The sequence below is a fragment of the Puma concolor genome, chromosome A1 (genome assembly GCF_028749965.1).
Source record: "Puma concolor isolate L17-30 chromosome A1, mPumCon1.1.hap2, whole genome shotgun sequence".
Lineage (NCBI taxonomy): Eukaryota > Metazoa > Chordata > Mammalia > Carnivora > Felidae > Puma > Puma concolor.
Genome location: NC_141667.1, coordinates 46,278,899 through 46,290,985, shown reverse-complemented (window position 1 = coordinate 46,290,985; position 12,087 = coordinate 46,278,899). Strand labels below are relative to the sequence as shown.

Genomic DNA, 12,087 nt, shown 5'->3' with positions numbered 1-12,087 from the left:
CTCTGAACTCTTCACCTCATCAAAACAAACACATGCCCCACCCTTCAGTGCCTGCTCAACCTCGGCAGAGGAATCTTCCTTATTGCCCACAGCCACTTTCTGCCTCAGAAACCTTAGCTCTTAACCCCCAATCATAAACTTCACCGTGGCACTTTTTGCGTTGGACTCTTTCACTGCTAGTTTTCTTTTCTGTGTCCCTATGTGTCTTGAAAGGGGGAAAGCTCACTGAGTTTTGGAGTCTCCAAAGCTGACTTCAAATACTAGGTCAGCCCTTCTCCACCGCAGAATATGGGGAAGACACTCTTGCCCAGTCTCAATAGCATCATCTACAAATTAGGGATAATAACTTTCTAGGATTGTCCGAAAACTCAAAGACAACATAGGTGAAGTATCTGTCACATGGTAGATCTTTGAAATAAACTTTTTCTATCTCAGGGGCGCCTGGGTGGCTCAGCCGGTTAAGCATCTGACTTTGGCTCGGGTCATGATCTCGTGGTCCATGAGTTCCAGCCCTGTGTCGGGCTCTGGGCTGACAGCTCAGAGCCTGGAGCCTGCTTTGGATTCTGTGTCTCCCTCTCTCTCTTCTGCCCGCCCCCCCCCCCGCCCCCACTCGTACTCTGTCTCTCTCTCTCTCTCAAAAGCAAATAAACATTAAAAAAATTTTTTTTAACTTTGTCTATCTCAGCACAAGCCCTCCATTCTTTTAATTATTACTACATACAGTTTTTTTTAGAGCAGAATTCACGTATCTTTTGTGTCCTCTATTACTAGTTATAGAGTGAAGAACAGATATTATTTGAATGAAACAATGAAATGACAGGTGCTGAAGGATATAAATTATATATGAGCACCTCAGCTTGCTCACAGGCCTCAGCAAGCTGCGTAATTTTGTTACAGTGCTTTACGTACAACAGGGAGTGGTGAGGACTTTGGTAAACGTGAGAGTTTATGCCTTATACTTAAGTTGGACAGCACTTCTCAGCTCTAGACCATAGAAGCTGAGAAGGAATGTAGGTCTGGGGTTGCCCAATGGTCTAAATTTTTTAGAGAAGACAGAAATCTGGATTTTTATACCACATTTTAAAGAACACTATGAAGGTCAATCAAAACAACTCAATTGACTATCAGTCTACAATTCTAAAAATGATGAGGGACCCTTAGGCAAGAGTTAAGATGCTGTCCGTCTACTACCCATGCCTAAAGTCTGGTTGGATCCCCGTGGGCTTCATGAATGGGTCTATAAAAGAGGGAAACCTACCATAATTAGGCAACTAGCCCCCACCTGCTTGCCATTCAGGCTCTCAGCATCTTTATGCTATATGATTCCCTGACTCCTAGAGACACTTGTTAATTTGTGTCAGAGGTACAGACCTTTGCCAGGTGTTCTCAGCAACATCAAACAATAGATATTTGTGATCTTTCTGGACAGTGATTCACATCTGGTGTTACAGCTGATCTATAAACACATGTCAAGGCAAGAATGCAGCACAAACCAACTGGGGCATAAAAACAATGCCTGCAGGAGCCAACTAGGTAAATAAAATGAGACAAACGGGCTGGTTGGGAAAGAAACCATCTAGATGGATGGTGGGAATACTCCCATCTCAATCCCAGCAAATTGGAGTTACATAGATGTGAGATCTAATACTGCTACATCGTTTAAAATTTCAAAGAGCCTAAGATACCCAAATTTTGATGTGAAATTCCATTTCCATGATTCTTTTTTTTTTAATGGTTATTTATTTTTGAGACAGAGAGAGACAGAGCATGAGCAGGGGAGGGGAGAGAGAGAGGGAGACACGGAATCCGAAGCAGGCTCCAGGCTCCGAGCTGTCAGCCCAGAGCCCGACGCGGGGCTCAAACTAATGGACCACGAGATCATGACCCGAGCCGAAGTCGGACGCTCCACCGACTGAGCCACCCATGTGCCCCGAAATTCCATGATTATTAAATATTGTGCTGAACCTAGCTTATGGATGCCATTTGGGGTCTCTTCTGCAGTATTTGAGAAATGGCACATGAGAGGCCCAGCCTGGAAGATCTCAAGAGGACAGAACAAGAGAGTAACAAAGTCAAGTATCCTCTTTACTCTTGCACATGTCATTCCCTCTGCCCAGAACACACTTGCCTCATCCTTTTCTTGCCCTCTCACCTTGTCTTCCTGGAAAGCTTCTATGTATCATTGAGACTCACTTCAACCACCACTATCTGAGAGGCCACCCCCACCCTTTAAGGCATCTCGGACACTTCCCACAAATTGCTGCTCCAAAACAACAGTACATTTTAATTTTCTCTTTACAGGACAGCCTCACGAGGGATAACGTCCTACAGCGCAAGGAACATGTCTTACTGTTGTCTGCAATTTTAGTGCTTAACACCATGTCTGGGTTTGATTAAGGACTCAAAAATGCTTGCTAAGGGAACAGAGGGCTTTTTAGATTCAAGAATTGCTCAAAGTGTGATTCCCATACTAACTAATACGGAGCCCACCCCCCAGGGCCAGCTCTGGAATATTCTTACTCAAGAAGTCTAAGAATCCACCCCTAAGTCTTGCTTTAAATAAGCTGTCTCGGTGAATTTTATATGCACTGAAGTTTGAGGTCCTCCTGGCTAAACTGTAACCGTAACTGTAAGGAAAGAGGCTGCGTCTTCTTTGTTGGCCATTATATTCCCAGCACCTGGTACAGCATTTGGCACGAAGTAAGCATTGAGCATTTGTATATGGAGGGAACGAATGGATGCATGAGTGAAAACTTAAGGATTAAGTTATAACTGCTCCTCACACCTTCAATGGAAATCCCTATCAGTATCTCTCATCTGCCCATTTATTTATACTTACCACAAAGGCACCGAGATAAGCTGAATATCTGGTCAATAATGACTATCACTATGGACAGTCTGCTCAACCCGTACCCCTCCAGGCTTGGAAGAATATAAGGCCTTTGCCGATTCAATGACTTTATCCCTGAAGGATTACAGACAAGCAAAGCAAGGAAACTTGATTACAAAGAAGACACAAACCTCTCATCTTAGCTACTGGGATTAGTAATACTCCTCTTCCATCTTCCCTGCATCCGCTACCCTACAACCACCACTGTTCCCTTTTGATCCTCTCTTGCCAACACATCCAGCGGGCATAGTTCCTATTATACTTCCTCTCCCTTCCCTTCTCCACCCTCTGGTGGAGGGATAATGAATAGCAAAATGGGCAGGAAAAAAATCAAATGACAGCAAAAATTATGAATAGCAAATATTTAGTTTGTTTTCTGGAGGTAATTAGACAGTTAATTTAAGGTAACTACTAGTCCAGATTTCCAAATAGCACATGAAATTAAATCCGAATAAAATGCTTTTCTTGGTTTTCCATAAATGATTAGTTAATGCAGCCCACCTAAAACCGATCTACTCCCTTTGACGTTTTTTACTCAATTCAAATTGGGGCAGATGTACCATTTCCCCAGACCAATGGACCATAGGGAACATAGCCCCAAAATGTTTCCTAGCCTCATATAAAAACTAACAGAGAATCCTCCAGGCAGGCTGGGAATTGCAATGCCACCATTGCCACCCAAATTGCCCAGTACTGGCTCTGATCTTGGAGCTAAAGAGAAAAAAATAAAGATCTAAGCACAAGATAACATTACTGCTTCTTAGACAATTTCCACAGCAGCATTCCCCACTGGACTATAAGCTACTTGAAAGCAAGAGCTTTTTATCATCTCAGTTTTCCCAGGGTCCATCTCAATTCGTAGCATTGAAAAAACATTTAAAGAAAGACCAAATTAATAGAAACCTGTGCACTGGTATATGGCAGGAATCAAGTTCAAGAACCAAGATCCATTCACTCCAGATTTACTAACTACAATGGGTAACACTGTCTGTATCATATTTCAATCTCCCCAATAAATGGCCAACAGCCCTATTACAGATCAAGTCTTAGGTAGCTAACTATACAGAAATACCACCTTTTGCCTCAGAACATTTCCTCCTTTTTTTTTTTTTTTTTTTTTGTCTTTTATTATCTTGTCCTGTCAGTCAACATCTCTCAACACCAGGACAGCAGTTAACATCTCATTCCACCAAGTTCTGCTGTGGACAATTCTCAGCAGTATGAGTGAATACACATGTCAGCCATTTATTTTTCCTGATTCCTTAAGCAAGTAATCCTTCCTGAGTAATGGACCCCTTTGAGAGTATGACAAAAGCTTTGGAGTATGACAAAAGCTATGGAGCCTCTCCTCAGTAAATAAATTATCATATGCATATAAATGCAAACTATTATGCATAATTATAGGTCGTTTTTAGATACGTTGATGCCCACATCCAAATCCTCCTTTCAAAGACCTACTCTAAGCCATAGTAAAAGGAATGGGAGGTTATTTGAAAACCAGATACCTATTCAAGATTATTCTAGCTTTCCAGGGAGATGGTGTCACGGAACTACGATTCAACAATTAAACTCCAGCTCTTTTTTAAGGGTAGTAAGTAACACAGTAGACAAGATTTTCAACCTCAGCATTATCAAAATGCAGAATTGCTATTTTATTTACTCAATGGGTCACTCTGGTGTAAAATCATAGCTATATTTTGAAGCACTATAAGGTTTCCTCCTTAGGTGCTTTATCAAGCAACTGCCTTAAAAGTCTCTGAAACACCCTTTTGCTTTTTGAGTAATCTAAGCATAACTGATCAGGCTACCATAAGGATCAGTGTATCTATCACAGTGCCAGGAACATGGACCTTGGGGTCACAAGACCACCATTTATTTCTTGGGCAACCCTGGGCAAGTTATATAACTTGGTGCAGCCTCAGTTTTCTAAAAAGAAGATAACATAGTGCCCCCTAAGGCACCTGTGAGGATTAAATGAACTAACACATGAAAATTAGTGTACTGCAAGGGCCATAGTGATGCTCAATGAATGATAATAAATGCCAATAAAATTGTCTATAAAATACTTATAGTTCTTAACATATAGTAAATCCTCTATAAATGGAATCTGGAATAATTCTTGGAATTTGAATTAACATTATCTTATGAGTGGTCTTAAGGATAGAAAGAATTCCAAATTCTCTTTTTTTTTTTTTTAATTTTTTTTTTTTCAACGATTATTTATTTTTGGGACAGAGAGAGACAGAGCATGAACAGGGGAGGGGCAGAGAGAGGGAGACACAGAATCGAAACAGGCTCCAGGCTCTGAGCCATCAGCCCAGAGCCTGATGCGGGGCTCGAACTCACGGACCGCGAGATCGTGACCTGGCTGAAGTCGGACGCTTAACCGACTGTGCCACCCAGGCGCCCCGAGAATTCCAAATTCTCAATATGAGCTTTCAAGGCACAATGCACATTCAGTTTAAATCATTGAGAGTCCTCCATGAGGGAATGTGGGAAAGAGTTGAAGGAAATAGGATCTATGTGTTTGACTATCCATAGTTCCATAGAAGATCCTCCATAGGATCTATGTATTTGACTATCCATAGCTCCGTAGAAGTCACCAACTCCATAGTGGCACACAAAACCTACAGTGCCAATTTAATCCAGTTTTGGGTCTCCAGTTGTTCTTGCCCATTCAGCTCACACCTCCATGCCATAAATCCCTACTTGAGCTTAATCCCTGGAGGGAAAATGTCTCTGCTGATTCATTTTTATGCTTCTATCTGTCTTCAAATGGCAATCGGGTAACCACACAATCTCCTTTTCAGTCCTAGTTGTCAGAAAAACTCAAAATGGTCTTTGTTGCCCACATTTTTTGAATGCATTCAACTCATATGTCAGAGACTTCTCTCTTCCTTCTCTTTCTTGAGGTCACCTCTGTTCTGTTTTATGCTCAGAGGCCATCCAACAAACTATGCCTTAAGCAGGCAATCAATTAAAAGCATTTTGGAAATAGTCAAGGCACCAATTTTAAAATAGTTATTGGTCATTTCCCAAAATGGGAAACCAGATATACAACTTGTCATATACCCTTTCTAATCAAGCTACAGGTAACATTTTCTCTTTTTAACTTATGCACAGGAAAGGCTTAAGCATTTTAAACCACATTTTCCAAGTTCGAATCTTTAATTCTACACCTCTCATAAGTTTCTTACGTGTGAAGCTCTCTCAACTGAACAAGAAAACCTCTGCAAGGTAGGGAAGATGCAGTCAACCCAAGCTCCGATTGTGCTGGCATTTAAAGTTAGCTGACAGTGAGAAAGCAGACCCATTTTCTAAAGCATTCCAGGATCTAAAATACCAACTGATGGAATCGCTCAAAAGGCCCCGTTTTCTTGGAGGGCTTTCTCTTAGGAAGACGAATGACAACTCAAGTGGTTTTTGTGACACCGCCACCTACTCACAGGCCCTCCTTTCATTGGCTAATCGCAGAAAGAAATGTCAGAAATAGAAGCAATTACTTACATCTATAGGTCATCTCAAAGCTGTCGCTGATGTTCACAATATCAATCTGGGGGAGCAGCTTTGGGGGCTCTGTGAGTTGTGACAAAGCAAATCTAAAAGCGGCATGTTCCTGTGACTGCTGGTTTGGAAATAATCCCCCTAAGAGGAAAGAAAAGGCAACATAGCATCTGGTATAGAGATGGGTTTAATCCCCCAAGAGCCCACCCCAGATGGGCCCTTTTCTTCTCCCCGTGCCTTTAGTTGTAGCCTTTAGTCTTGGGGATATGAGTTCAAATAGACTCAGCTAGACTTTGAGGCTTAAACTTCCACTGATGAGCTTTTATGTGCCAAGGCCTCTAACATCTATCACTCTGCCCAAACATCTGATTGTTTGCTCCTCAACCCAGATCAGGTCAGAGAAAACGGGAGAACTACATTTCTCGTTCTCCTCCCTTGGGTGACCATCTGGGTGGCCTAAGCTCTTCTGTGCATGTGAACTCTCACTGTGTCTCATGTTCCCTGTATTGGACCCATTTCTTATTACAGAGCCTTACAGGCAACAAATGTTGCAGGGTGAAATCTAGTTCTGGGACTCTGTGGGCTTCTCCAGCACTCTAACCTTTTGCTTTGACACTTTTGGTCTTTGACCTAGCAAGACCTGCATACAGTTTAAGTATTCTATGGCCTCTAAGGTTTATTATTCATTTTCTCTGAAAACCCTGGACTTCTACAAAGAGTATTTTGCTTCTTCTTTGACACTCATGATCCTAGCTACCTAGGAATGGCTTGTTACATAAGAGATTGCCATTGTGTATATTTGCATGGTAGAACCTTGGACTTCAAAGATGTGGGGGCTTAAGAACGTCAAGAGGGTACAAAGAATATTCTATTCTAGTAAAAAGCACAACAAAGGTGCCTATTGAGGCTCTTGTTCCAAGAAGCAAGAGCACATGCCCTTACCTTTGTATTTACTGTGGACATGTTAATGAATTAAGCTCCATTTCTATGAACTGGAATCAGCTATTTTCAGAGACTAAACTATAATGAATATTTACATAGAAGTTTATCTCAGCTTCCACAGGAATCACAGCCCCAGCGTAATGTACTTATAACTTCGTCTACAGTGGGTACGTGTTTGTTTTTGAGAACCAATAAATGGGTTGTAAGGCTTTTATTAGAGATCGTACAAGTAGAATCAAGTACTACCTGATGGCGGTGATATTTTCAGCATTTGTTCTGCAATGTAATGTTTTAACCTTTTATTTGAGAACAAATCATGGTCTTATCAGTTGAACAAATAAGTTGGGGTTAAATATAATGAAAAATCTACAGAGATACATGGGCAAACATATCATATGCATGTACACAAAACACCTCTGTGCATTTATACCCATAGTGATATATACAAATACATTTGGAGAAAGCAAGTCCACAAATCTCAAGGCAAGCATTTACAATCGGCGAACTATGGGCAATACGTAGGTACCAACATAAACAATGCTACACATAAGAGCAAGTGATTTACACATGTTCATGTGCCTCCATTTTAAGGAGTGAAAACAAAAAACTCCTTCTTGATTTTGATGCCTCACCCTCCCTCCCCCCAGGTGACCACACCCCAAACACATTCCTGCCCCCTTCCTCCTCCTCTGTAATGAATGAAAGAGGTGGTGGGGTGGGGAGGTAGGCGGCTACAGACTGGGCTGCAAGAGAAGTGTCTCAGGAGGCAGGAAGTTTTGTTTTGCGTGTAAGGTGTAAGGCACTAACACATATGCACAGACACACTTCAGGATGTAGCTTAACAGGTGTCAGGAAACAAAGCAAGTTACTCCATGGCTGTTCCAGCCACCCTTGGAGCCAGCATGCTGGAGAGGCCAGAAGAGACTGCTACAGCAGCACATGTGTGCCCAGCAAAACAGGACCTGCAAAACCACCACCACCAGCCCCCCCCCCCCCCACACACACACACAAACACACACTCACACAAAGAACACAAACTACCAGTCACAGGAACTTTCCCTGGTGGAGCTATGTCCCTATCAGGGGAGAGAAAACAGAACCCAAGCCAACCAAGATGCCTCCCAGCAAAGCAGCTTGCTCCATTCCGGGACACATCCAGCACTGAAAGGCTGGTCACACTGAAGCCCCGAGCCCTTGTGGACACGCATTGTTATCGGTGTCATTGCTCTCATTTGTTTTGCTTTCACCCATTATTGTGAGGGGGAGCAATATCTACCAGCTGTTCCACAAATACAGGGAGGGTGAGGGGTCCTTTAGAAACGCAACAACCAGGAAGGGAAATGGGGAACAAAAAGGCATGCAGCATGTTGAAACCTGCCTCCAAGTTGAGAGGATAAGAGCCTAGTGACAGGGAGAGCTAAGCGGAGGGAAGGGAACTATGTGTACGTGTGTTTGTGTGTGTGTAAAAGGTAGACAATGTCTGTGGATGGAAAATCTAAGAGGAGGGGGCAATGGAAGGAAGAAAGGAAGTTCCAGGATCCGAGGAGTGGGGACCACCAGCCCAGCATGGCAGACAGCAGACAGAAGGCAGCTGGGGGAGTCCAGAGCAGGAATTAAAGCCCCCTGGACTTTGAGTGGGGTCTTTTGGCATTATTTCAGCTGCTGCAATAAACCCAGCACCCTTCACTCCTTCTTTCATAGGGTCTCTTTCCCCTCCCCCACCCAAGAAATAATCATCCCCTCGGTCATTTAAATACATATATGCATATTTAATAGCTAATCACACAGAAATACACCACACATATTTATATAAATGAATGAAATCAGGCACCATCTATGAAGCAATGGAGTGAACTCCTTTAAACACCCACTACCCTTTTGCTGGCTACAGCCTGAATTTTCTTTCTTTCAAAGCAGTGGTTCCTCCATTTCACATGCTCATGCATAGAGTGTGAGTGGTGTGTGTGGACCTGTGTTTGTGTGTGTGTGTGTGTGTGCGCACACTTCCCACTGCCCCTCATCTGATCAAGAGAAGCCCCCTCCCCTGCTGGTGGTCCAAGTCTAGCTTCCATTATCACCCAGCTTTCTAACCAAGCACAATCTGTAGCGAGAAGTGGGGGGACACAGGGACACAGACAACACCCCCACCCCCCCAAAAAAAACCTTGCCAGACCCAGAAAGTCCCTCCCCAGGCTGCCCCTCTCACTCACCGATCTGGATGTTGTTGGGGAAATTGGCACCTACTACCGCGCCTAGGAAACCGGTGCAGAAGAAGGCAAAAATGTGCTGCATATTCCTTTTTGCATTGGCGAAAAAGAAGCCCAGGTCCAGTCATAGATTTGGTATTTCCCCCCCTTCCCTTGATTCCTCGCTCTGTTCTGCCTGTTCTTTTCCTCCTGCAGTTCCTGCCTTCCTTGCTTGCTTCCTTCTTTCCTTCTGGGAGGTTTGTCTGTTTCCCTTTGGAATCCGAGCACTTAAACGGCAGCGTTAACACCAACTGACAGCCAGATTAACTGAGCACGGAAGAGAAGCCCGTCCTCATGCTGGCGGAGCGCTGGCTCGCTCCCCCTCTCCTCTCCTCTCTCCTCTCACAGCCTGCCTCTCTCTCTCCCTCCCTTTCTCTCGCTCTCCCCCTCACACTCACACAGGCAGCAGGCTCAGTGCTAATACCCACCGAGTTTCACAGCTGACCTCCTCTCCCTCCCACCCCCAGTCTCCCAGTCCTCACCTTCTCCTCCTTTCTGTGTGTGCGGTTAGGTGGGGGGGAGGGGGGTATGATACAGGGTGCCTGGTCCTGAAAGGGACAACCCAATCCCCCTTGCCCCCTTCCCCCTCCCCCGCCTCCCCCAGCTCTCTCTGCCCCCTCCCTCAGGTCCCAGCCAAGCAGATGCTACTGGAAATGTGGGTTCAGCTGTAAGTCAGTAGGTGGCAGGGGGTCCCCACAATAGTCCTCCATCCACCCGCTGCTTGATCTAGGTCACTTTTTCTAGGAGCGCACGGGCTGTGCTGGATATATCTCCTGCACTCCACTGGCCCAATTATTCCTACAACTAATTCCTGAGGGGGAAGACCCTAGAAATCCCTCCTAGGAGCTTTAAAGGAAAGTAAAGCCTTTTCCTTCCTAATGGGAGGAATGACAGAAAGGCTAACCAGAGGGTCTGGAATGATTGACAGGTGCCTTGACTTGGACATTTGGCAGTCCCTGTCTGCTTTTACAGGCCAAATTGGTGGTCCCTTCTGAATCCCAGGCATTTAAAATGGGCCCCCTTCCCACTTTCCCTGCATGCCACAGGAGTCTATAGCATCAGAATTGTGTGGGTGTACAATAAAGGCTAAGGATACTTAGAGCAATTACATGAGTCATTTTGCAGGGATTCTAACTGAGAAGATTCAGGCTTCTTTCAGTTATCTCTGGATGCTGGTCATGCCCAATGTAAACGAGAACTCTGCAGACCCTCCTGGCCTGGAGCTTCCACTGAAATAACCTGTAGAGAGAACAACTGTGTTCACAGAAATCGTGTGGGTTGCAAAGTGACAGTCACTAACCGCCACAGAGCACTTTGCAGTTTCTGAAGCAACTTCACGGTGTTTCCTCACTCTCTCCTCACGCCAGCCCTGTGAAGTGGCCACCACCCTTGTCTTACGGATGAAAAACCTGAGGCTCTAGGGACTCAATCATAAAAATACAGACCTACAAAGATGGAGTCTGGACCCTCAGGACCAACATATGGTCCAACCTGTGAACTTGAATGTTCTAGGCAATACCAATTGACCCACAACCCTGGTCAGAACTCCTGCCCAACAGATGATACCATAGGAAAAAGAAAGTCCACCCCTCCACAGCTGGAAAGAAGAACAGACCTGATTTGGCTTTGGCATTTGACTAGGCCATTTTATCTCCAAACTCCTCACTTCCTTCACCAAGATTGCTCAGTTATGCACACTAACATGGCAGCTATGAGGGCTGGGATTTGCAAGAAGTATCTGACCATGTTCAATGGAGCTCCTAAACTAGGGACAAATTGGAGGTCAGATGCTTTATAATCGCCTATGCACTTCCACATATATTAATTAGCTCAAGTGACTTTTAGAGCTAGTGTTTATTCATTTACCACGTGCCAGGTACCACGCGAGGCAATGTGCACACATCACTTACTTGTGCCATAGCACCTGTGGTAAATAATCTCACCCCCATTTTATAGATAAAGAAACTGAGACCTAATAATTTACCCAAGTTTCCACTACTAACAAGGGAGCGGTTGGGGATTTGAACACAGGAAACTCTACCATGAGACCCAAGCTCTTAACCCTCAGGTTCTAATGGCAGAGAGTATGGGGCAAGAACATTCTAGAGGCAGTGTAAGTATCAGCTTGAGAAGGTGAGAGAACAGATCAGGAAAGACCACCTCTAAGGTCCCTGCCAACATTAGGAGTCTATGATACAATGATTCCATCTTATAATTTCTTCATTTGCATTTTTTTGTCTCTTTCTATTTTGAATGGTACCTGGGGATATTTCAAGTTCTCTGAGCTTTGTGCCTGGTAATAATAATAATTAGGCTGTCACTGAAAGCTTCACACTTTTCTGTCACCTTTCAGAGGAAGATCTCAAAGTCCTTTACAAGGATTAATTAGTGAAACCTCAACGCCTACCTGTAATAGTTAAGATTTGTTTTGCTTACTTTGGGGGAAGGGGGCTTGAAGGAGTCAAAGCCATGCATTTTCCAAGATCATTAGAAATCATATAGTCA

At 44.0% G+C, this 12,087-nt stretch overlaps 1 protein-coding gene across 2 annotated transcripts in view; it reads right to left on the bottom strand.

Annotated features, from left to right (window-relative positions):
- The window catches only part of GRIA1 (glutamate ionotropic receptor AMPA type subunit 1), a 308,770-nt gene extending 298,792 nt beyond the window's left edge, over positions 1-9,978 (bottom strand). The window contains exons 1-2 of one of the 2 annotated variants that reach the window (XM_025924488.2): positions 9,547-9,978; positions 6,398-6,535 (exon numbers count right to left, since the gene is read on the bottom strand). In XM_025924488.2, coding sequence (XP_025780273.1) covers positions 6,398-6,535; positions 9,547-9,628 — 220 coding nt within the window. In that variant the 5' untranslated portion in view covers positions 9,629-9,978. The remainder of the gene's footprint in view (positions 1-6,397; positions 6,536-9,546) is intronic. The other variant, XM_025924489.2, reaches the window with a different exon arrangement.
- Between the last annotated feature and the right edge of the window lie 2,109 nt (positions 9,979-12,087).